Source organism: Cryptomeria japonica, chromosome 3, assembly GCF_030272615.1.
Source record: "Cryptomeria japonica chromosome 3, Sugi_1.0, whole genome shotgun sequence".
Classification (NCBI taxonomy): Eukaryota; Viridiplantae; Streptophyta; class Pinopsida; order Cupressales; family Cupressaceae; genus Cryptomeria; species Cryptomeria japonica.
The window spans coordinates 30006094-30033579 of record NC_081407.1 but is presented as its reverse complement, the minus strand read 5'-3'; the positions used below and the strand labels follow the sequence as shown (position 1 = coordinate 30033579).

The following is a 27486-nucleotide window of genomic DNA, read 5'->3' as shown; positions in this document are numbered from 1 at the left end:
TCAATGTTTTCTATGATATATTTACACAAGGTATCAAGTTGTCCTAAAGAATCTTTATTGTCTATATTACAGTTAGGAGCAATTACCTTCAAAATTGGTATGGTGTCATCTATTGCCTTATAAGCTTGTGAGCTGCAATCTATTATCTTTTTAATTGAATCCAATAGTACCTCAGTCACATTAGTTGATTTGTAGCCTAATGATGAACCTACATTCAGAGTACCGCCAGTGGAAGTAACCAAGCTTGTATTGACCTCTGGTAGGTCTGTTTGTGTTTGCATTTCCCTAAGCAATGGTTTTTCTACTTCTCCAGTTGTCGGTGGCACTGTTTCCTTATGAACCTATTCTTGTTTCTGTTGATGTTCTTGTTCAGGAGCCTTTTGCTCTGTTTGTTGCATTGTCTCAGTCGGAGTCTGAGTTTCTACCTGTTTCTCTTTGTCATCTGTCGGTTCCTCCTATGTGTTATCAGTTTGCTCAGCTACCGGAGGATCACTAGCCATATCAGTCTTATCAGTTGTATCTTTGTCTACCACAATGTTGATCTTTTGAGTATCAACATCCACTGTATATAAGACTTCAGGATTAGGATTAACATCCTCTACATCCATACTTTCAACTGCTAGTTTTTTTTTGTAGCTATTGTTTTTACCGATGGAGTAATAAAAGGAGGTGGGGGTAAGTTGTCTTTAACCTTGATACTGGTTGGTCCACCAATTTTACCTTTACCCTTGTCTCTTTCTTTTTGATATACCTTTATAGGTTTGTGGCTCATGTATTCTTCTTGTTTTTATTTTTCCACTAGGAAAATGTCCCATGCATTTTCTATCTCCTCAGTCACCTCATTAACTCTTCCAACCATTAAAGCAATGTGTTGGTGTGCAGTAGAAAATACTGACCAGTTGGCTTGAGCAATTAAGTCATCAATTTCTTTGGGTGAATTCACTGGATATACATCAAGTATCTTTTCTATCTTTATTTTCTTGTCAAGTTCTACTACTGCTTGTCTCCTTGCTTCCAGTCTTTTAAATAGTTCATCTGGTACTTCATCTACTACTTCCATCAAAAATTTCTTATACATATCCATATGCAATATAACACTGTTTTCTACTTGTTCTTTTTCATCAGCTATCAGAGTGTCATATAGTTTCTCTATATTCTTCAATTTCCCTTCCTCTGTAATTTCATTCAACAATATGTCAAGAGGGTCCAAGTCCTTGTTTGTCCTCTTCTTCTTTGGTGTAGCCTTTCTTACCGGAGATCTCACTGCTTGTTGTTTTTGTCTTGTCCTCCTAGGTGAGGGTGTGGTTGCCGGTGAGGGATCACTTTTCCTTACAACTCTCTTGAAAGTTGTAGGCATGTCACTCTTCAAAGATGTACCTACCAGTGATAGGTGAGTTTCAGGTTGTGGAGCTGCTAACTCATCCTATGTTATACCGGTTTTCTTTATCACATCTTCTTTAATAACCTTTGCCTATCTAGAACCTTTTCTTACAACTGCCTCAACCTTTTTCACTCTTTTCTTAGATTTTATTTGGCTTTCAATAGTTTCTGCACTACGAAATACTTCTTCCTTAGGTTCTTTTGGGGCTTCCAGAAGTGCTTTAGCATAAGTTTCAATTATATGATCATCTATTTCATAGCCCATTTCTGTTACCCAAACTGTCCTAGGTATGACTGCTTCCATCCAGATCTCATCCTTCTTGATTACAAAGCATATTTCATCCTTATATTTGTGAACAATCTTTTGTGATAATCTAATTCTTTTCTTCATTTTGGCCTTAAGTGCTTGAAACAAATCATGGATATTGTTTTCCTTATCTTCTCCCATATTATTGAATAGTTTTGCTAGCTATTTACGTACCAGTATATCATATCCAAGTTCTTTGTAGCCTATACCAAGAACTTGTTTGGTTATATGTAGCATCAAACATACTAGCAGATTTCTAAATTTAAAAGTTCCTTTCTCGTCCTTCTTAATCTTGCCTAAGTTGTCAATTAATTCGTCCTTCAACCACTCACATACATCAATCTTCACATTATCTATGACCATATCATAAGCACTCTTAATGTATAAACTTGAAACTGAATTAAGTCTATTTGCATGAGTAGCTTTATATCCTAATATCATGCTGATAAATCTCACATTAATGTATGTTACATCATTTACTCTTAAGGACCTTCTGTCGGATGTTGCACCAGTTAGGTTTATAACTAGGTCATTGGAGACCTTTTTAGTCTTGTCTGGCCTTTTACCGGTGGTCGGTAACCCTGTGACAGCTTTCACAGCTTCCTTAGTGATTTTGTGAATTGCATCTAACCAGAAAAATTCACCAAGTACCCTGCTTAAGACTATCCTAATCACATCCTTGGGGAATTCAGGAATGCTAAGGATCTCTATAAATCCTAGGGTTTCAATGACCTTGTGTTCATCTTTTACATTGCTAGATTCACCACATATGACAATTTTAAACATGGTTTTAATCTCTTCATCTCCTAGTTCCTCAATGTTACAGTGAATGTAAATTCTGGGGTCTTCAGAATAAACAACTCCCTTAGGAATTTGAGAAAAAGCACCTAAAGTATCATCTTTCTTTGCTACCTCGGGAACTAATTGAAATACGGACCTAGGTCTTTTTATAACTTCGACAATAGTAGGGTTTGCTATATATTCAATTACAGAGGTGGATGCCATGATAAAATACCTTTTACTGCCTTCAAGATGGATGATTGCTTGAAGTGTTCTTGCCTCTTGCTCGAAATGCCTTAGCTCAGAATCTTCGCGCTCTTCGTAGGTTTGAAATCTCGGTGAAATGAAATGGATCCAAAACCTCAAATTTATAGTGTCTTTTTGCCATCTACCACATTAAATGCATGTTGGTTAAGTATTCACTTAACATTGTTTGTCGGTAATAAAGTAATTTCCAACTTCTCATCTCTAACCGAGCGAATAATAGCACATGTGTCATTAGATTGCCAAACCCTCAAGGAAACTTTCTTCAATTAGATGAAGAACTTCCTGCCAATGGAGCACTACTCTGTCCTGCCAGTGAAGCATCACTCTATCCTGTCAGTGAAGCATTGACTGGTTCTACCGGTGGAGGAGTATTCCCAATATTTAGATCAGCTTTTCTAATCCATTATTTTGAGAATTCTTGCTTAACCTCTTCAACTTTTTCTTTACCTTTCAAGCTAGAACTTTTTTTGTCTACCGGTGATCCTTTACTTCTACTGAATTTTGCAATATGCCCAATCTTGTTACATGCATAACAAGTTACATTATTCTTCTGAATAGCTTTCCCATAACCTATGCTAGTTTGTGTTCTACATTGATTAGATAAATGTCCAAATCTTCCACAAACATAACATCTCACATTCATTCTCCAATTTTCAGAGTTGTGACCAACTTTGTTGCATTTTGAACATTGACCCGTGGGTGTGTTGATATTATAATAATTTCTAGATCTACATTCATTTTCTCTATGACCATACTTATTATAGTTAAAGCATTTTCCATTGAATTAATAAGCATTAGGTTGTCTTACCGGTTTGCTGCGATCCTGAGTATTTGCAGTACCAGAGCTTTCGCCAATTTCAAAGCCAATTCCAAAAGTGTCACCTTTAGGTTTTTGATTCTTCAGTAAGGTGTCAAGTTCCTCTAAGCTTTTATTGAATTTTTCTTTATGTTGATTTGCAATTTCTAGTTCTCTTACTAAGACCTCTTTCTATCTCATCAGTTCATTTGAGTCATTCTAAGTGTGCATCAGATCTATTTTCAACATGTCATTTTCATAGCTAAGTCTTGTGTTCTCATTTGCTGCATCATTTAGTCTTCTAGTCAATTCTTCTTCATTCTTCTTTCTATCCTCAATCTCTTTACAAAATCTCATAGTCATATCCTGCATCTCATTCTTTGTTGTCATGTTCTCCAGTTTCAGCTTGCTTAACATATCATTAAGTGATTCCTTTTCATCATTCTCATTTTGCATCTTTACACAAAGTTCTCTTCTCTTATTTCCAGCAATAGTAAGATTCTCTTGAAGTGCCTAAATGATATCCCGAGCTGTCTTTAAATCATCTTCTAGTTTGATATTTTTCAATTTTTCTGCATCATAGTCGTAAAGAGCTCCTTCAAGTTGCTTCATGAGATTTTCCATCTTTACCAGTGTCAAGATCTTCCTCAAGCTGTTAGGCTTCTGAAAATAGAGGACCGAGCTCTGATACCAATTGTTAGGATTCCCACAAATATTGAGAGGGGGGGGGTGAGTCAGTATCTAACCAGTGTACAAAATTTATTATTTTAAAACATGCAGAACATATTATAATAGTGTACCGGTATGCAAGAAATAATGCAATAAATGGAATCAAAAACATCCACATGAAAAGCACACCATGACACAAGGATTTAACAAGGAAACCTAGTGTGGGAAAAACCTCGGCGGGATTTGTGACCCACAATATCCACTTAATGGCCAATAAGGGAATATTACTTACAAGAGGGGCATGCACATGCAGGAAGGCCAACTTCCTAGAGCTCACTGCTCAATGGGAAGTCTCACTGACTTACAATGTGGATTATACAAATCCAATATCTTGTACTGCTTTACAATAGCATCTATAATGCCTGATCCAGTACCGGTTGTTGCTCTGCTTCTTACATAAACCCTTTAACCTATATTTCACACAATAGGTCTGCCTTAATATTTCACATACATCACTTTCTTACTTTCTTTTTTTCTCACTTACAAAATGTCTACAATGATCTCTTTTATATATAAGAGTCATTTTACAACATGCCAAGTCGGCTTACAAAGCTTTTACAATAATAAACAAAATATAATATAACAAAATCCTGTCAGCCTCTGTGTCGGTATACTTCCTTTCTTTGTGCTGGTGCTAGTGTCCTGAGTGCCGGTTTAGAGTGTGATCTGCTGATGCCAGTGAAATATCTTGTCGGTGTAATGCCTTGCCGGTATAATGCCTTGTCGATATAATGCCTTGTCGGTGCCATAGGATTGTAAGGTTGCCATCAATGACAAAACCTTCAATCACATACAATGTCTCATTGGAGTGTGCATATGCCAACAATTAAGTACACAGAGAAGGGCCCCAAGCCAAAAAGGTTCAAAACAACTGCTCGACTGGATAGTGATGAAGGGACCAGAAAGTGGGTTGCCGAGATTGCCTCATTCAAGCCTAAGGAAGAGGACAAGGAAGTCAGCGCAGAAGATTTTGAGGTCACTAAGGTGGAGCTGGGAAACAAGAGTAGAGATTTAGATAACCATTTCTTCCAGGTATCCACAAAGAAAATGCTCAGCAGGTTAGAGAAAGATGGGCGGGAAAAGAGAGAGCTAAAGTGGCATATAAGCATCTTTACTCAATTCATTGATAGCATCGGTTGCTTCGGAGCACTTACTATATCCCATGCTACAGAGAGCTTTGATCCTACTTCACTAGAGAATAAAAAGCTAATGAGTCAGGTTCAACGAGCTAAAAGAATTGCAGAGGTTGTTGAAAGATGGATTGAAGGAGTAATTAAAGACGAAGAAAAGTATATCACGAACTCCCAGAAATTATGTGATGAGATGCAAAGCCTCGTTGTGGAGATTCAAAACCAGGTTTCGCCATGGGAGAAAGAGGAACACAAATGGGAGAATGTCTTTCCTATGTTCACTAAAATAGAAGAATATAGAGCTACCAAGTTTTTGATAGGAACATTCAATCAAGCTGGTAACAGATGAATGTCAACTCTTCGTGCTGAAGAAGACCATAATGTGGTGGGTGCTCACCTTCAAATCTGTGATCTCTGATGCTAAGACTTCTATTTATGAACTCCAAGACCTCCAATGTAGTTTAGTTAATGACAACAAAGTGGTTAATCCTAACCATGATTGGCATTTGGGGATTTGCGAGCTGAACATGCAGGATGCAATAAAAAATTTCAAGATATACATGGAGAAAATCAAAGCCAAGGGCAATTTCACTCCTGAGGATATAACACGGGTTGCTCAGATCGAGTCTATGACGTTTATCAGTAACGATCAGTTACTAAAACATGCCGAAAAGATGGTAAAGTACAGATGGAACAAGGAAGCGGCGAAGGCAAAACTCAGTGCGATGAAGATCCCAAACCAATCAATAATCCAGGAACTTGCAACTGCCCACGATGTCCAAGAAAGCAGAGAAGAAGATGATGATGGGAAAGCAGCATAACGCGTTGATCAAGGCCCTGTTTTTATGTGTTTTTCATGTTTATGCAAAAGACTTCGGGACATTTGTCCCAATTATACTCTATTAGTTTCATAACTGATTTAGAGGAGGTTGAGTTTTCAGGGAGACCTCCTCTGTTCTAAAAACTATAAATTAGACTAAGATGGACGGGATAAGGGTTAGATTTTGGTTAGAATTTTGTTAGTTTTTACTTAGTTTCTTTTTGTTTTGAAAAGTTTTGTTTTGCTGAAGGAAGTCATCAGACTTTAAAGATCTAGAATTGAAAAGGGTTTTATACTTGTATTGATTATGTCTTTGTTACATAATATATATATATATATATAAAGGATCATACTATTTTGGGAGAAAGAAAACCTTTGAGTTTTGAATCTGCACCATGGCATATCTTTGTATATGTTGATCAAATCAAATGATAGTGATCGCCTTTTCAATGCGGAATGTTATTTCTTTTCTGAGATTCCTTCCTGTGAGTTTTTAAAGGATGAATGTTTGCAAAGAGATTTTGTCTCTCTTATCTTTTTTTTTTATGAACCGTAAAACTGGTGTTCTGAACTTTATTTCAGTCATTTCTATTTCTCATGTTGAAGCATTTAGAAAGCTTATTTTTCTCTAAAATATGTGTAAATCATTAGCCTCTCATCAAAAGAATGAAGTAGGCAGCCTTACGTGCTTTTAGGTTAATAGCATACCAGTTAGAAATTAATTAGATTATTCCCCAAATAACTAATAGAGGGAGCTGTACCTATGAAAAAATTCAGAGGGAAGTAGTATAGTACACTTACCCAACTATTCAATTGAAATTTTGCCTTTAAAAGAAGGCGATAGAGTTTAAAATTAATTATTTTAAATAAAGGCAAAATCCGTTTGCTAACAAAACCGGAAGATGGAGAACTGTTGATGATGAGGAGAGCTTTGTGTCATACTGGAGAAGATAAAGAACCCTTACAGAGGAAGAACATGTTCAAGACCAGATGTAAGGTATTTGGTAAGTGTTGTAGAGTTGTTATTGACAGTGGAGTTGTCCTCGATTTCAACGTGGCCAAAATTGTGAGGCAACCCTACGAAACTGGTCCATTTCGCACCTTATGACCTCTGGGGAGCTTGATCAACTTCGTCGGTTAGGTCATTTTTGCTTTTTGTTTTTGTTTTTATTGTTTTCTAAATGTTTAAGATTTGCAGGTTTCCCTTGCAGGTTGGACTTTAAAGTCCGACTTGCAGGGTTCCGTCTTTTTCAAAGGAATTGCACATCGGACTTTAAAGTCTGATGTGCAAAGGTTTGATTTTCAAACTTGCATGTCAGACTTTAAAGTCCGACCTGTAGGTAATCCTTCCCCTACAGTTCGGACCTTAAAGTCTGATCTGTAGGTTTTTTGGTTAAAAGTTGCATGTCGGACTTTAGAGTCTGACTTGCAAGGGTTTATTCCTGCATGTCGGACTTTAAAGTCTGGCATGCATTGCATGATTAGTAATTAATGTCGCATTAATTGCTAATTTAGGACTTTATTTATTAAGTTTTAGGGTTTATTTCTTCACTATTATTTGTTTTTTCCCCTTTGCGCATGCCTCCTCTTCTCTCCTCCATTTTTGCTCACCAGCCTTGTATATTTATCGGGTCTCCATCAATTTTGTCTCTCATCGTGGCGGATTGAGGTAGGTTTTTTAATTTTATTTCAGGTTTTTGTTTGTTTTCCACGCTTTCCCTTCTCTTTCTGCCTTCGTTTTTTGTTTTTTGCTTGGTCGTCGCCTTAAAAGGGTAATCGGACTTTAAAGTCTGATTAACCTTTTTAACCTTTCTTTCCCCTAGCCTGCACGCTGGGTTTTAAAGCCCGGTATGCAACCTGGCTATGCGAAAATCTCTCCACATATCGAATTTTTAAGTCCGAGAAGAAGGAGTGTCAACTTCACATATCGGACTTTAAAATCCGATATATGAAGAGAATGTTCGATTGACATGTCGAGTTTTAAAACCCGACATGTCAATCGGTTGCCCTTCCCCAATCTACACATTGGACTTTAAAGTCCGATGTGCAAGTTTTCCAAATGTTTTACCTATGAGCGCATCAGACTTTAAAGTCCGATGTGCTAATGATTTTTTCCCTATTTGCACATCGGACTTTAAAGTCTGATATGCAAGAAAAGATGTTTTATCCTCGCACATTAGACTTTTAAAGTCCAATGTGCAAATTTTGTCTCCTAAGGTGCAGATTGGACTTTTTTCCCTGACCTGCTATTTTTTATAGTTTTACTTCCAAGCTTATTCTAAGTCTGATTTTTCGATCTGATTGATAAAAGTTGATTTTATTGATGATGAAAACTATGAAAGAATCTAATCCTCAGTATTGAATGCAGTCATTTGCAAATGTCAAAGCCCTCTCATGACAAATCAGAGCCTTCCTCGAGCCAGTTGGAATCTTCTCCGGGTAAAACATCAACAAAAAAGATGAAGTACAAGTATGATAAGTACTTGAATTTGTACTCAAAAAGTTCAGTAGACTCAAACATCAAGGAGATCAAAGATACAAAAATTGGACATGTCAATATGGAGGAGTTTATTGACCGAGTTGAGAAAGCTCCTGCCCGCCTAACAAAACTGATCAAATCCGAGTTGCATAAATATGGATCCTTCCCAGTTGTAGCTCATGATCCAGAATTTGTACTTGCACTAGTGGATCACTTCGATCTGAATACAAGATAGGTTAGGGATGTTGATCAAAATGTCATCATGAATCTGGATAGTGTTTTCTTCAACAATGTTTTCAAAGGTTCTCTAGTTGAAGTAGTTAACATTTCTCAAGAAAGTGCTCAAAAGCACTATGAGAAAAATGAGACCAAATGCAAGAAAGTGATCAATATTGTGTACCTCTCTGCTGCCAGAAATTCCACTACCTCACAATGGCCCAAGTTTTTTCACAAGAGTGACTTCAATGAGGAGTAAAACGACATGGTCACCATGTTATCAAGAGTGAAGGGTTTAAAGAACTCTTACTACTTTCAAAGTTGGATGTGTTATTACATGAATATAATCAGGAAAGGGGCTACTAGGATTGATTGGGGTGAGAAGATCAGTGATTCACTCTGTGTTAGGTCCCGGAGGCAACTGAGAGGGGGGGGGGGGGTGAATCAGTTGTCAAATAAATTCAAACCAAAAACAACTTAACCAACTTAATGCTTAATACCAGTAAACTAGTTTAATATGCCGGTAGACAGTTTTAATAGTTAATTGCTATACCGATAAGGATTAGTGCATGGAACATAAAGACAAAGTCATCCACAACACATAACACCAATATTTGTATGTGGAAACCATGTAAGGGGAAAAACCACGGTGGGAAACCTTACCCACAATCAAATGATACTACTGCAGATAGTAAGTGTATATAAATGGGGCCTACACATGCAGAAAGGCCAAGCGCCTAGAGCTCACTACTCAATCACAAAATGGGAGTCACACTAACTACAGTTGGATGGTTAAATCCAATAAGAATGTATTGCACAAAATAGCATCTTCATATGCTAGATTCAATACCGGTGTAGTTCTGATTGTCTTCACAAAAACCCTCCTTCAATCTTTAAATGATGTCTGCGTGTATAGCTCTGCTTATTCTCACATATACCTTCACACAATCCTTTTTTCACATTCCACATTTGATCTTACAAATAAGATCTTACATTTATACCATAACCTAAGACCAATTCTAGTAGGTAAGCTCTACAAGATACTACAATAAAAACATTTTACAAACAGTACAATATCCGATGCAATAACCGATTGAACATGTCGGCTTAATGCATTTACAACAATAATTAATCATCTCCATAGCGTGTCGTGCTGATCTAGAAAAGATAAACCTGCAGTGTAACCCTGGACCTATTTGCCAGTAATAGAAAATATGCAAATATGAATATACCAATAAACAAAACTCCAGGACAAAGTGTCCACACGATTTCTTCGACATTACCAAGTGTTTTCCATATCATTCCAAGTGTCAATGATCATTATATCTTGCCAGTGTACCAGATACTGGTGACTGTGCATGAGTCACTTGCTTGCCGGTAAATGTTGTTGATTCTCCAAAGTGCCAGAGTTGATAAGTGTTTAGTAGGTGTTGACATCAATGACAAAACCATACCAAAATACCAACAATCTCCCCCTTTGGCATTGATGGCAACACAAGATGGAAAAACCATCAAAGTGCCAAAATAGAAATGCCAAATACCAAAAACCAACAATCTCCAAAAAGTGATCATAACCAAAAATCAAAATACAGATACAGAGAGTAATAATCTCTCCCAAACAACAATCTCTCCCCCTGGGAGCAACATGTGTTTTCCTTGTGTTTTTCAAAGTTTTTCCATACCAATCTCTTCCCCTTTGACATCAAATGCCAAAGTTACAACAAAACCAAGTTCATATACAAAATACCAATCAATTCAATATACCAGCTACTCCCCTTGAGAAGTAGCTTCCCATCAAAGCCGGAATAAAAGATTTCTCTGTTAATTCTACCGGCTGATGACAATCAACTTCCTAAGTCTCTACTGGTGGGGGTATGACCCCAAGCTGATCTTTGAGATATTCCAAAGTCTCCTTAGGTAGAGCTTTAGTAAAGATATCTACAATCTTCTCTTTAGTATTCATATAAACTAGTTTTATTTCCTTTGCTTCAACTTTTTCCCTTAGAAAATTTAGTTTGATAGAAACATGTTTGGTTTTAGAATGTAATACCGGATTTTTAGATATATCAATTGCTGCAGTATTGTCACAATAGATAGTAATAGGTTCCTTACATTTTACCTTTATGTCTTTCAACATTTGCTTAAGCCATAGTACCTGTGTACAGTTAGTTGTTGCTGCAACATATTCTGATTCTGCTATTGATAAAGATGTACAACTTTGTTTCTTACTCAACCAAGAAACTAATCTATTTCCAAGAAAGAATGCTCCGCTGGTGGTGCTTTTTCTATCATCCACATCTCCTGCCCAATTTGCATCTGTGTATGCACATAATTCAAAGTTTTCATCTCTAGGATACCATAATCCAAGATTTATAGTGCCTTGTAAGTACCGGAAAATCCTTTTTACTGCTGATTCATGATTTTCTCTAAGATTACTTTGAAATCTTGAAACAATACATACTGCATTCATAATATCAAGTCTAGTTTGTGTCAAATACAGTAAACCTCCTATCATAGATTTGTATCTAGTTGGATTAACAAGTGTAGATTCATCCCTTTGTGATAATTTGTCATTTGTTGTCATAGGTGTGCTTACCGGTTTAGAGTTCTCCATCCCAAATTTCTTTAGTAACTCTTTTAAGTACTTGGATTGACTCAGGAATATACCTCTATCAGTCTGTGAAATTTGTAATCCTAAAAAGAATTTAATTTCTCCGATCATAGACATTTCAAATTCTTGCTGCATTTTAATAGAAAAGTCTTTACATAATCCATCTTCTCCTCCAAAGATAATATCATCAACAAATCCTTCTATAATCAAGATTTCATCATTAGTTATTTTATAATATAATTTGTTGTCTACATTTCCTTTAGTAAAACCAATCTTCAAAAGATACTTATCCAATCTTGCATACCAAGCTCTTGGAGCTTGCTTTAATCCATATAGAGCTTTTCTTAACCTGCAAAACATATCATTGTCATCTGTCAAAGAAAATCCACCAAGTTGTTTAATGTAGACTTCCTCTTCAAGATCTCCATTCAAAAATGCACATTTAATATCCATTTGATCAACTTTGTAGTTCTTGTGTGCTGCAAAAGCCAAAAATAATCTGATTACCTCAATTCTAGCTACTCGTGCAAAGGTTTCATTGTAATCAACTCCTTCCTTCTGAGAATATCCCTTACATAATAGTCTTGCTTTATTTCTGACAACCTTACCATATTCATTAAGTTTGTTTCTGAATACCCATTTGGTTCCAATTACATTTTTATCTTTAGACCGGGGAACTAATGTCCAAGTGTTATTTTTCTCAATTTGTTCTAATTCTTCTTCCATAGCTTTAAGCCAAAATTTATCTTCACATGCCTCATTAACAGATGATGGTTCAATTTGAGAAATAAGACATACCTCTTCATTTGCCAATCTTCCTCTTGTCATAACTTCTTTAAACTTGTTTCCAATTATTTGATCTTCAGAATGATTCAATCTTACATATCGGGGTGTCTTTGTTTGTTGTGGTTCCTCAGTTACTGTGGAATCCTCAGATGATACCAGGGTAACTGGATCTTCATTCTATACCAGTGGATTTAGAGTAGGTTCATTTGCCAAAAAATTTGTTGCCGGTTTAGAGTCTATATACCTTGAAGTTCCTCTGAATTGTTCATCAATCTTTACATTTGTACTTTCAACAATTTTCTGCAATCTTTTGTTAAAACATCTATATGCCTTGCTCTTAGATGAATAACCAAGAAATATTCCTTCATCACTTCTAGGATCAAATTTGCCAATATACTCATCTCTTTTGATACAACATTTACTTCCAAAAATTTTGAAATACTTAAGAGTAGGAGTATTACCAAACCATAGCTCATGAGGGGTCTTACCGGTTTCACCTTTGATGTGAACTTTGTTGAATGTATAGACCGTTGTACTGACTGCTTCTCTCCAATATGCATGTGGTAGGTTTTCTTCAGATAACATACTTCTTGCTACATCCAAGATAGTTCTATTTTTCCTTTCAACAACTCCATTCTGCTGTGGTGTCCGAGGTGCTGATAGCTGTCTTCTGATTCCATTCACTTCACAGGATGTATTAAATTCTTTAGATGTAAATTTTCCTCCTTGATCTAATCTTAGACATTTTATTTTCTTACCGATTTCATTTTCAACCATTGCTTTGAATAGTTTGAACTTTCCCAGTGCTTCTGATTTTTCTCTAAGAAAAGTAACCCAACACATTCTAGAATAGTCATCAATGATTAGCATAAAATATCTATCACCTTGTTAGATTTTAGTTCTAGCTGGACCACATAAATCAGTGTGAATCAAATCAAGAGCATTATTAGATTTTTCTGGAATACTTTTGAAACTAGCTCTAACTTGTTTTCCAAATTGACATTCCTTACATACTGCATTCTGAGGTTTGACAATTTTAGGTAAATCTCTAACTGTCTTAGTGGTACTGATTTTCACCATGCAATCAAAGTTTACATGACAGAGTCTCTTATGCCATAACCAACTTTCATCTATATGTGCAATCAAGCATGTCTTTTCACTGTTATTCAAATGAAATATATTACCTCTAGTCTGATTACTGGTTGCAATTTCCAAACCAGTTCTATTCATGATTTTGCATTTTCCATTTTTAAATTGTAACTGAAATCCTTTCTCAACTAATTGACCAACACTCAAAAGATTATGCTTTAATCCTTCAACATAGTAAACATTGTCAGTGTTATGTTACCATCAAGAGATATTGTACCCTTACCTTTGATCGAACAAGATTTGTCATCTCCAAATCTCACTAAGTGGTGCAGAGGCACCTAAGCACACAAGCATACCAAGAGGTCAAAAGTCATAATATGAACAATTTATTGTATTTGAGTCATTCATAATGTATTAAGGTTATTTGAGTCAATTGAATCATAATATATAAGGCTAAATGAGCCATTTTGTCCAAAGATATCATATTTGGTCCATATTGAAGTTTTAAAAGTGTCCATGTAAGAGTTAGAGTCATTTATGTCAAAAATTGTAAAAATTGCAAAGTTGCAATATTGCCAAAAAGTGCAACAAAAGTGTAAAAATGAAATCCTTTGGTTATGAGGTGGTTGGAGTAGTTATAAAGGAGTTGGAAATGGTTTATAAAACCATGTTTGGTCGAAATCAAGAAGGTAGATCAGTTTGGAGGGGATTTGCCAAAGATTATCCATCAAACCCTCAAACTGTCATGAGGTTTTAAGGAATCTATGGCTGTCATAGATCCATGGAGGATCACATTTGGTGTAATTTTGTATGTAGATGTTATTGAATTATAGATTAATGAAATATATTTCAGATGAATCCTTTCTTATGCATTTTTGTGGAGTATTTGGCAAGATATGTTTGTTTTTACAATAATTGTCAAAACCCTGCCAAGGGTTACCTGGTTTTGGGAAAATGATCATAACTTTTGATTTAGCTGTTGGATATGGCTGAAATTTGGAGAGAACTTGTTTAACTCAGTAATATAAATTATGACTGAAGAGATTGTCTTTAAAAGAAATAAGTAAAATTTTATTGTTGACTGTTTGTTACAGTTCATGGTGAAAGACAAACTGGTGAAGGCAACAACAATCCAATTGCAGAATTTGGTGTGGTCACATGAGGAATATTAATGAAGAGAGACTATATGTGTTGGAAAGGTCTCTGAATATTCTTTCCAATTTTTTTTTTCTTACTTAATTTAGTTACGAATTGAATATTTTGTGATTATTTTGGTGAAAACATTTTTTAAAGGATGAAACCCTGAACTAGGGTATTCCATGGCAAATAAGAATTTGTTCTCTCATGTTATGGTGAATTTTATGATCTGAAATATTGAATGAAGGGTTTTAGGGATGTAATATAACCTTTTAAATTGGTTTGGAGTTGAGAAGAGTGATTGATCTTTTTATATGCACCTCTTGATTCAAGTTTAAAGTCTACCCTTGAATGAAGGTTTTATGGTTTGTGATAGATGCTCTGCATCAAATTGGTATCCAAGCTAGAAGAGCCTGAGTGTGTGGGTAGAGTGCCAAAGGAGGAAATCCACACCAAGACCTATCCATGAAGGATTTTTTATTTAGTTTTTTCTGATGAGTTTTTGGTTGCAAGGTTCTCATCCATCTAGCTGCAAGAAGGCAGACAAGGAAGGTCTGTCAAGGGCCAAAGGGATGGTCCAGGGCCATGGGATGGTCCATTGATTGCCAAGAGACTAGGGAGAGAGGAAAAGAGGAGAACTCCTAGGTGAGGCAAGGAGGTTGTTGGTGAGGTGATGCAACATGGAGAGGTGGACTTATGGTTGGTAAAAGAACTTGGATGTTAGCCACTACAAACTCCATTGGTAGGAGTCACGAAGAGATTGTTTGAGAAGGAAGCAACAACATAAAGAGGCATAAAGAGGTAAAGATGAAGACAAAGGTGTAGATTTTCACTCAAAATTTTTCTTGCAGGTCATTGTACCCATGTTTCTAAGGGACTTGGGAACTTTTCAAGGTCGGGAGTATGGTGTAGAGGCACCTAAGCACACAAGCATACCAGGAGGTCAAAAGTTATAATATGAACAATTTATTGTATTTGAGTCATTCATAATGTATTAAGGTTATTTGAGTCAATTGAATCATAATATATAAGGATAAATGAGCCATTTTGTCCAAAGATATCATATTTGGTCCATATTGAAGTTTTAAAAGTGTCCATGTAAGAGTTAGAGTCATTTATGTCAAAAATTGTAAAAATTGCAAAGTTGCAATATTGCCAAAAAGTGCAACAAAAGTGTAAAAATGAAATCCATTGGTTATGAGGTGGTTGGAGTAGTTATAAAAGAGTTGGAAATGGTTTATAAAACCATGTTTGGTCGAAATCAAGAAGGTAGATCAGTTTGGAGGGGATTTGACAAAGATTATCCATCAAACCCTCAAACTGTCATGAGGTTTTAAGGAATCTATGGCTGCCATAGATCCATGGAGGATCACATTTGGTGTAATTTTGTATGTAGATGTTATTGAATTATATATTAATGAAATATATTTCAGATGAATCCTTTCTTATGCATTTTTGTGGAATATTTGGCAAGATATGTTTGTTTTTACAATAATTGTCAAAACCCTGCCAAGGGTTACCTGGTTTTGGGAAAATGATCATAACTTTTGATTTAACCGTTGGATATGGCTGAAATTTGGAGAGAACTTGTTTAACTTAGTAATATAAATTATGACCCAAGTGATTGTCTTTATAAGAAATAAGTAAAATTTTATTGTTGACTATTTGTTACAGTTCATGGTGAAAGACAGATTGGTGAAGGCAACAACAGTTCGGTTGCAGAATTTGGTGTGGTCACATGAGGAATATTAATGAAGAGAGACTATATGTGTTGGAAAGGTCTCTGAATCTTATTTCCAAATTTTTTTTTCTTACTTAATTTGGTTACAAATTGATTATTTTGTGATTATTTTGGTGAAAACATTTTTTAAAGGATGAAACCCTGAACTAGGGTATTCCATGACAAATAAGAATTTGTTCTCTCATGTTATGGTGAATTTTATGATCTGAAATATTGAATGAAGGGTTTAAGGGATGTAATATAACCTTTTGAATTGGTTTGGAGTTGAGAAGAGTGATTGATCTTTTTATATGCACCTCTTGATTCAAGTTTAAAGTCTACCCTTGAATGAAGGTTTTATGGTTTGTGATAGATGCTCTGCATCACTAAGCCTCCATTGTATTACACTTTGTCCTGGAGTTTTGTTTATTGTTATATTCATATTTGCATATTTTTTGTTACCGGCAAATAGGTCTAGGGTTACATCGACAGGTTTATCTTTTCCAGATCAGCACGACACGCTATGGAGATGATTAATTATTGTTGTAAATGCATTAAGCTAACATGTTCAATCAGTTATTGCATTAGATATTGTATTGTTTGTAAAATGTTTTTATTGTAATATCTTGTAGAGCCGACCTACTAAAATTGGTCTTAGGTTATGGTATAAATGTAAGATCTTATTTTTAAGATCAAATGTGGAATGTGAAAAAAAGGATTGTGTGAAGGTATATGTGAGAATAAGCAGAGCTATACATGCAGACATCATTTGAAGATTGAAGGAGGGTTTTTGTGAAGACAATCAGAACTACACTGGTACTGAATCCAGCATATGAAGATGATATTTTGTGCAGTACATTCTTATTGGATTTAACCATCCAACTGTAGTAAATGTGACTCCCATTTTGTGATTGAGCAGTGAGCTCTAGGCGCTTGGCCTTTTTGCATGTGCAGACCCCATTTATGTACACTTACTATCTGCAGTAGTATCATTTGATTGTGGGTAAGGTTTCCCACCATGGTTTTTCCCCTTATAGGGTTTCCATGTACAAATATTGGTGTTATGTGTTGTGGATGACTTTGTCTTTATGTTTCATGCACTAATCCTTACCGGTATAGCAATTAACTGTTAAAACTGTCTACCCGCATATTAAACTAGTTTATCGGTATTAAGCATTAAGTTGGTTAAGTTGTTTTTTATTTGAATTTATTTGACAACTGATTCACCCCCCATCTTAGTTTCCTCCGAGACCTAACAATTGGTATCAGAGCTTAGTCCTCTTCTGCAGAATTTTACAGCTTGAGGAGATCCAATGTCTACTAACTATTTCAGGAAGGACGGTCCTAAACTTGATGGAACCAACTATGGCATATGGAAGATCAGAATGGAGACACATCTAAATTGCATTGGGAAGGACATCTGGGATGTTACAAAGAATGGTTATACTACTGTTATACAAGGCCAGCCTAGTCCAGCTAACTTGACTAAAGATGAGGAAAATGATTGCAAAGCAAGAGAAGCACTTTTGAGCGTATTATCAGATCAACAAATCATGGGACTATCAGATAGGTCTACTGCTAAAGCTATTTGGGATCATTTGGAAACATTGAATGAAGGAGATTACATAGTCAAAATTGCAAAACTTGAAATCTTCCGGATCAGGTATGAACATCTAAAAATGGAAGAAGATGAAAGGATTTCTGCTTTTATGGAAAGAGCAAATGAGATTGTTTGGGTATTAAATGTTGTGGAGGAACCTTAAGTGAAGATGAAATTGTTTCAAAAGTTTTAAGAGGATTGCCACCGGCATATAAAATGAAAGTCACTGCTATAAATGAGTTAAGAACAATGCCTAATACATCAGTTACTAGGGATACATTGATTGGGAAACTTTCAACTTTTGAAATTGAAGAATTTGGTCCTGTTGCTACTATAAAGATAGATTTGGCCTTTAAAGAATCAACATCATCTACTCCATCATTTGACAAATCTGATTGGAAAGCCTTTTGTGCAAGAGAACTTGAAGAAAGCAGGAAAGAGAATGAAGAACTTGAAGCACTATTTGCAAGGAAAATGTCTAAAGGTCCAGTTGGAAGTAAATACGAAGGTAAAGCACCCTTTAAATGTTTTAACTGTAATAAAATTGCTCATATGGCTTCGAGATGCCCTGATAGACATGCTAGACTAAGAGAAGAAGCTAGAAGAACATACAAGCCTAACCCTGAATATCAGAGATATAGATTTAAGAAGAATAAAGACAAATCTGGTTACATTGCTGATGAAGGTGTGACTGATGATTCTGATGAGGATCCAACAGACAATGGATGAGTTTTTGTTGCTATAATAGAAGATCAACCGGCACCTAGTGCTCAACCAGTAGTACATGCCCCGGTAGCTAAAATTGAAGTAAAGGATGAATGGATCATTGATTCAGGATGCTCACGTCATATGATAGGAGACAAAGGTAAATTATTGAACTTTTGACATTACCAAGTGCTTTCCATATCATTCCAAGTGCCGCTGATCATTATATCTTGCCAGTGTACTAGATACTAGTGACTGTGCATGAGTCACTTGCTTGCCAGTGAATGTTGCTGATTCTCCAAAGTGCTAGAGTTGATAAGTGTTTAGTAGGTGTTGACATCAATGACAAAACCATACCAAAATACCAACACTCTGTACACAGTTGAAAGAAGTCAAAGTAATGTTGAAATTTTATATGACTTCCTACCTAGTTTATGCAACCACTTCCATGAGGCAATATCTAGGTTTGTCTACTAAAGGTGACAGGAGATTAGTTCCTGTCTAGGAATACTATGATCAACTTACGATCAAGAATCAAGGTAGCCACTTTAGAAGAGTTAATGATGCCTTCTTTGCTATGTGGAAGTGCATGTTGGATAAGAGCCTGGAGAAGAAAATATTATCAAAGGCTGCATATAATAGGGTGTCTCATTTTGGATGCGTTTTCCTTTAGTTCCTAACATTCACTTACATTCGGATCTGATGTTTCTCAAGTGAACCCTTTATTCTACCAAGGTATCCTTCTAAAAAGATCGTTCTCATGGAGTTGTGTCGGCAACTAATCTATGTGCATGAAAAGCAATCACAAGCACATAGGACTGGGTTGAAGTTCCCAGAATCAATTGGCAGGTACCTAGTCCTAACCAACCCCAAAGCCAAAAACATGGAGGAATAAATGCAATGGAATACCATGAGAAGATTCAAGGCATGAAACAATTTTGATTTTCATGGCATGAAGAACAAACTCAAGAGGAGTTACACCCATGTCTATAGATTTGAAGATGTATGGGCGGACTGTCAAAATGAAGAAGATATAAGAAGGATGGATTTTAGTTGTCTTACCCTGGAACAAATTGAAGATTTGGATTTAGCAAAGATCCCAATGACCATGGAAGACACTGATGACATAATAGACCCTGTCTATTATGAAAAGAAGATTGTCGACTGCCCTCTCCCACCGATGCAATGGTCAAAAAAGGAAAGTAAATCTATCACTCAAAGAATTTCTCCTATTTTGGCAAACACTAATGCATGGTTTCTTAAAAATAATCTCAGAATGAAACAACTTCTTGCTAGTTCTGGAGATGACAATAATAATGATGGTCTGGCTGGTAAGATAGTTACGGCTAAAACAAGAACCAAGGCCAAAGTAGATTCACAAGCATTATTCTCAGCTCCTGTAATGCAATCCAAGGGGAAATGACCCAAAATCAAGTTCACAATTAAAGGGTCCAAGAAAGCTAAATCATCCTTAGCAGCACATGAGACAATTATGAAGGAGCCAGAACAACAAACTGCTGGAGATACTGGAAAAGAGAAAGAGGTGGAAGAAGGTGAAATTCCTCAACAAGAGGAAACACAAGTTGAAGAAATATCACATCTTGGTGAAGTTAATGTTCCAGCCACTACACAGGCACCAACTCTTTCACAAGTGATTATTCATTCCATCGATTCTGATTTTGATCAAGAGGAAGAGGAATTCGATGATGAAGACCTGGGCATTTGCATGACTCAATTAGAGACTACTCAACAATTCTTCGCACTATCCAACTTTTCCAGCGTTAATGATATTCCTTCACCCACTCTTGAATCTTGAATATTGGAGTTTCCTGAATCTATGGAGAAAGCATTCATGGAACAACAAATGATGACCTTGCCTCCTACAGTGGTTATAACAGAGATTCCATCTCAGGTAAGCACTGAAGTTATTTCTACTATGACAGTTATAACAAAAATTCCACCTCTGGTTACCACTCAAGTTGTTACAACTGCATCCTCCACTTTCCCCTTTGTGGTCATAATTGAAGAAGGGTCAGCATCAATAGCTATTGCTGCATCAACAGGTATATCACTAGATACTTCAACATTGATATTAGTCACTACTACCAGTTCAAGCCAGCATGCTCCTGAAATACCAAGTGACACTCAACAAGAAGCTATTACCCCACCAGCTAATCCTGAATTACCACCTTGGATGGAGGTAGTATCACCTAAGAGGAAGAAACAGGTGATTTCCCATGGTGAGTTTCACTTTGAGCAATTGGTTCCTCCAAGGCCCAAAGGAACAAAGAAGCCAAAGATTGTTTCTCGGGTGCTAGTAGACCCGACCTCTAAAAGGAAGTATGCTGAGGTCATGGTGCCATCATCGGATAAGAATAAGGATGATATACCACCCGAGGATTACATCATGCAGACTGTAGAGCTTGGGCAAGAGACACATTAAAAGTGTTAAGCTAGATTCTTAGACGGCTTTAAACTCTTTGATAAAAAGACTTGATCAAGAGAGGGATGAGAAAAATGAATTAAAACAAAAATGTGAACAATTGACTAATGTTCTTCTGAAAGTTACCCAATCCTCTCAAGAAGTTAAGCCCATAGGATCCTCAATAGACATTGAAGCTCTTAATAAAATTGACCAGGTAGGAGCCAAGGGCTGAGTGGTTGACCAGTGGATAGAACGACTAAAGTCAGAAGGGTCTCATCTCCTAAGTTCAACAGTTGGGTTGTTGACACATTTTGAAGTGATCCAAAGTCAAATACAAAGTGTTAAAACTTCACTATCTCAGGAGATTGAAAATATTGAAAAAAGTACAACACTTTGGAGAAAAATGGAGGACTTCAAAATAGACGTTCTCATTGAAAATAAAGTGGTTCCTTCAAGAGAAAAATATATCCAAATCTTGTCGCTACTATCTTACAGGAAAGAGACAATAAAGTTGATGATAGCAAAGTTGGATCGAGAACAGAAGGAAGGTGATGGTGAGATTGATCTCATTTCTGCCAAGATTGCTAACCTTCCTTGTTATCTGTATGATGACAATCAGAATCTCGTTACTAGCACTAGTACATTTGGGCCTAATTTTCGATGGCTAATTGTCTGATTTGCAATGACACCACGTCGGACTTCCGACCAACTTTACCGTCGGGCTTCTCGATGATGTCATTTGCGTCGGTCGTCCGATGATGTTATGAACTCCTCCGACGACGGCTATATTTTCTCCCCTAGCCACAAATTTTGGCGTATTACCTTCAGAATTCAGACGGATGCTTTGCTTGCTCCTCAACGACTGTCCGATATGGAAGTGACATCAAATATACAACATCCTTGTTGGATGTTTCATTAGTTGTCATCAAAATTTCGACGACGAGAGATGATGTGGGTCAAACGGCTTTGTCGTTGGTGCATGAAAGCATTGAATGAGTTCTACTTTTAAAAATTGCATAAAACATTTATTATTTATTTGATTCAGTGTTATTTGTAAAAAATGATTATCAATGATGTTTCCTTTCTCCAAGAATTGTCTAGGATCTTTATGCTAGATAATATGTAACATCGAATGACTAAATCTTTTCTTTAAAAATGCTTATTTTATTTAATTATTATTTGAGCATGAATTAAAATTTATATCTATACGAAAGCAAAACATACAAGCTAAAGAGTCATGTGCAAGCAAATTTCGTAAAAGAAAGCAAGCAGGCATTATCTTGAATGACATGGAAACAAGCTCATCCACTGCCTAGAAGAGAGAAATTGGAGAAAACCAGAGGAAAGTGTTAAAGGGTGATAAATACATAGAGAGTATGCAATACAAACAAACAATGTCTGTAGTGTGTGATGTGACGTCTCTAATTTATGTCCGGAGGGACTAACTCATTTTGGAGTTCCTGTGAAACCTATTGGGCCACGCTTGGAGGAAACCAATGTGTTCATGCAAGGAGAACCTTTTTTCTATTATGAGAATGATGCTTTTGCATCAAAGGATATTTGGAAGTCAATATCCAAAAATTTCTATAGTGTGGAACTAGAGTTGGTGGACTTGAAGTAATTTTCAGCTTTCAAAAGACCAAGAGGTTATGTGCACAATCTCCCAATAGAAGGGCAATTTCAAGCATTACCTCTCCCCCCAGGACTATCGACCTCCATGGGATCAAAGAAAAAAATTAAAGCATAGACTCTAGATGATGTGGTGGTGTCCTTCGTGAAGAACTCTGCACTATAATTGAAAATTCACAAGGGAAACTGCAAGATGGTGAAGAGAAATACATTCTTGAAAAATGGGAAAAATGGATCTTGGTTTGGGTGGGGCCAAGTCAGGTGGCTACTCTAGAGTTTGTCGAGATAGAAATCATATTAGGATTTGAAAAAGATCACACTTGTGGAACTTTGTGTGCGACTGATCGATTGCGCTGTTTGGGTAATGCATTCTAAATAGATACAGTTGCATGCCATTTATCTGTCTTGATTAAAGCCTTTTATCCTGATGGCATTAAATTAAAGTACTTTCTCTTCTATCTGGTATTGGTGGAGAAGAGGTCGATAGGTGGCTGGATCTAGATTCATAGCTATGACAAGTATCTCTACTTTTTCTCACAAATGGGTTAGAGACAGAAGCTCTGAATGCAAATTCGGATTTCTGTACAATACTATCATAGCAATTTAACATAAAAACAGTAAGTTTGCCAATGATAGAGTCGAGAGTTACCTTAGTTTTGTCAATGGATTTCAGCTCCTGAATAATTGCAACTAGGATAGCATAGACCGGTAGCAGGGTTCTCAGTACCTTACTGATCACTGTGGCATCTTCCACTTTCCCTCCTACACTCTTTATTTCACCAACTATCTCTTTTATCTACATTAGCATATCTGCAACCAAACCAACTCAACTCTCTGCAACACAAGAATATGTTGAAATCAATGACAATAACACATTCTAACAACTCTAATATCCAACAATATCCCCATCTGGCATTGATCGCAACATATGAATGTGAAAAACAATAAATTCAAAGAAAGAAAACAACTCCAACAATCTCCCCCTGAGATCATACACACATAGCTCTCTACCTCAGATAGATAAGATAGTTTTTCACATGCATCTCTCCCCCTTTGACATCAATGCCAAAAACACATACACACCATACTTCTCTCACTCTCACATAATCTCTCCCCATTAGAAAAAACTTACAAATCTGAACAATTGAATCACACACTAACTACTCCTCTGGAATAACAACACCAGTCATCAATCCAGATAATAAGATAAGACTATGAAGTCCACCGGATCGATGCAACTCAATACATCCAGTTCACACCAGGGGGGGCAATCACCCCTAATTTCTCTCTCAGATATACAAATGTATCTATAGGAAAAGGCTTTGCATGTGAAGATATATACAATATGTTCCTTTGTAGATACATACTCCAATCTAACTTCTTTCTTAGATAAAGAGTCGATAACCTTGGCAGCAGATGTATTGGAGAAAATTTTGCCCTCCTTGAAACCAGATACTCTCTCCAATAAGCTTACGAGCATGCTCAATATTGTAGACTCTCATTTTGTGTCTTTGGAGAAGGCAACATATGCAAGAATTTTGACTCAATTTAATGCTATGAGATTGAGAACATTTTTGAAGATGATTGAGGGAGATAGGGTGAGCTTGATAACTGTTATGAAGAATATACAAGATGTATTAGATGAAGGTGGTCAAATATAAAAGTCATGTCTAATTTTGTCAAAGTTTACCATTGACATCGACAAGAAAATAAAAGAGTGTGAAGGCCAGCTAGATAGCATGTCTCAGTCTTATGCACCTCAATCAGTCCCGACTAGCAATTTTGAAGCATGAGTTATGAGTATATTCAATAAGATTAAGAGTTTAAATCAAAACAAGGCCTAAATTTTAGGCAGAATGGGAGAAGTAAGAAGCCTTATCACTCCTCAGATAGATTCACTGATCAACAGTATGCAAGATAGAAATGATGCTCTAAATAAGAGTTCTCCAGTAGATAGAAGAGGAGCAAAGATGCATGCCTATCTTTTCAGTGAAATATCAGTATTTTGGAGAGGTTGAAGAAGGGTTGGGATAACAACTTGTTGAGCTTAGAGACATTTTTTGCTGATATCTTCAAATTTTTGTAAGCAATTGTATATATCCCTGTATATAAATTTTAGCGGATTCCTATCTTTAGCATTTTGTCAAAGGGGGAGATAGAGAAGTGAAAAATGGTGCAAATCCATAGGGGGAGCTTGTTGAGTTTGTAGAGTTTTTGATATTTTTGAAGTTTTGAAGTTTTGTAGCTTTGAGTGTATAGTGTCATTTTTCACAATGTTGCCATCAATGCCAAAGGGGGAGATTGTTGGCAAGAGACACTGATCTAGTGAAGATTGATGCATGAGAAATGCTTACAAGTTGTCATTGATGGTATGATGAAAGAATAAGTATCTGGTAGAATACTGAGAGGGGGGGGTGAATCAGTATACTAAAAAACTGATACAAACTTCCCAATCTGAAAATCAAACTCACAAAGTAAACTTTCACTATCAAGATCAATACTCAACATCAACCGGTTAACTGTTATAACAACTTAACAATAAACAACTTCAATCCTGTAAACATGAAAATGCTTAATCATATCTCAAAATATTCAATCTCTCAATGCTTCCAGTTATCATGCCTTATCAGAATAGCTAAGTAATCAATCCAATAAGATCAGAACCACAAAAACATTCACCACTTGACACAAATGTTTATACGTGGAAAACCCAAATAGGTAAAAACCACGGTGAGATGAGACTCACAAGGATAGCTATCTAAACTCTTCTGAAGTTCACCCTGTTAGAAGCCAAGCCTGTTAAATTTTTTACAATAAGTCCTGTTAAGAACTGATTCTGTTAGGAATCACCTAGTTAAAGGATTTACAAAATGCCTTGATGAAAAAGCAAAATACTCTGTTAGGAGTAACCTCGATAGAGGGTTTGAGAATCTAAGCTAATGGACCACCTTATTAGAGGATTTAATAAGTAACCAAGTTTGTTAGATCTTACCTGGTTAGGGGATTTCAATTCTACTATAATTGTTAGAAAACAATAGGTTTTTTTTATCTGTCTAAATAGCACTACATTTGCTTGATCAGATCCTTTTAAGCTTCAATCTACCTTTACACAAACTATAGATCCATTCTCCGGTTAGGCAACGACACACTCAACTAGTTTTCAGCCAACACTTTGCCAACACTCTTACAAATAGCTTCATCGACCTTAAATACAAATCAATTAGGTCGGTAATGTTAGAGTAAAGTAATTAATTAACTTTTCTCTCCTCTTGAGATTTCTCTTTATGCATACATTAGTCATTTAATAATTAATATTTAATTATTAAATGCTCACACCTTAGGGTTAGGTTTTCCTTTTAGTGTTGATCTCCTTTATAAGGATTGATCTCTTGTATTATTCATATTCTTGATTCATTTTTCTCTGATAATACATCTTTTCTCTTTGTCAGAGCCAAAACCCTTGTATTCGTTCTCTCTCTTTCTCTGTGACAGGTTTCTTGCATGCAGGTTTCTTTTGGGTTCTGTGGATTTGTATTTCTCAAATCCTACATGGTATCAGAGTTGGATCTGCTGCAGCTTGTTCAGACTTTTGAAAGATTTTGAGATCCAGGTTTTGGTTGCATCAGATCTGTGTTTGTCTTCTGTTTTTTATTTTGGAATAGGGGGTATTTTTTTCAGTGCACTTTGAGCCCAAATAGACCTCACCGTTGAGCTCGTAGCGCCCAAAAACCCCTATTTCCATATAAAATTCATCCGATTTGGACACAGTTGCACCAAGAGGCAAATTTTTTTTGGCCCCAAGGTCGTACGACCCTAGGGCACGAAAACCGAGGTGGAAATATTAAAAAAACATTCAAAAAAAATATTAAAAAATGTAGGGTTTTTTATTAAAAAATGTGCAGCCAGTCTAGCCAGCGCGCCGCTGCTTCCCAGCGGACCCCTCCGCCAGGCCACCGCCGTCGCCGGCGGTATCCTCTGTCGTGCCGTCGGCGCAGCACCCGCAGCCCGCCCGCCGCCAGCAGCCCGCGCGCCGCCGCCAGCCCGCTCGCGCCCAGCCAGCGTGCCGCCCACCACCAGCCGCGCCGCCCACGTGCTGCCACCTCCTGCGCCCGCCCCTGGTCGCCCAGAGGACCAGGGGCTGATTTTTTTAAGCCCTTAAGGACTTAGGGGCCTATTTGGGCCCTTTAGGAGCAGTTTTACAAAATCGGGCATAACTTGGGCGTCCGATCTCTATTTTTCGAAAACGAATAGGCGTTGGAAAGCTGGTTCCGAGATGAATCTAATTAATGCAGGACTTTTTTTTTCTAATTTTGCCATTTTGTAGTTTTTTTTGCCAGTCAAAGTCAGAGCAAGTTTTTTGCACTCCAGGAGCCATATCTTTTGCATACGGACTCCGTTTTTTGAAAGCGAATAGGCGTCGGAAAGGTGGTTCTGTGCTCTTTCCAGATATATAGTCTATTTCATCAAAAAAATCTTCAGGTGCTCCAAATTTTGTCTCAACCCGTTATTGCTTTCTATCATTTTCTGGCTTTCAATTTGTACTGGGGATTAGTTTTTTGCATTGTGGGGGGGTGTTTTCTCTTGCTTTCTGTTATTTACATTAGAAAACCAGAATTTACAAACACCAATACAAAAAAAAATCAAACCCCCTTCTGCATCTTCTGTCTAGTTCTGAAAGACCACTTAATAATAATTAAAAATTCAAAGCAGTTGAGGCACAGTTCACAGGATGGCAGACAGACCTATTGAATCTCTCACACTGCATAATTACCACACTTGGAAGGGTCGCATGATGACTCTTCTTCAGTCAAAAGGGTTATGGTCCTGTTTGGATGAGGTTCAGCCTCAGTTGACACGTCCTTTTGAGATTATGCAGCACA

The 27486-nt window shown here is 36.7% G+C and overlaps 1 protein-coding gene across 1 annotated transcript; it reads left to right on the top strand.

Moving 5' to 3' along the window:
- The first annotated feature begins 20389 nt into the window (after positions 1-20389).
- On the top strand, positions 20390-26765 carry LOC131873934 (probable pathogenesis-related protein ARB_02861). Its single transcript, XM_059217115.1, has 2 exons — positions 20390-20615; positions 26509-26765. Exons 1-2 carry the CDS (start codon positions 20390-20392, stop codon positions 26763-26765), a joined length of 483 nt encoding a protein of 160 aa, XP_059073098.1.
- Positions 26766-27486: the final 721 nt, after the last annotated feature.

Bases quoted from the DNA above. Each gene is read 5' to 3' on its own strand.
- LOC131873934 (XM_059217115.1), top strand. From the start codon at position 20,390: ATGGAGAAAGCATTCATGGAACAACAAATGATGACCTTGCCTCCTACA. The intron at 20,616-26,508 runs GTATATCACTAG...AAAAATGTGCAG, and splicing joins AGCTATTGCTGCATCAACAG to CCAGTCTAGCCAGCGCGCCG.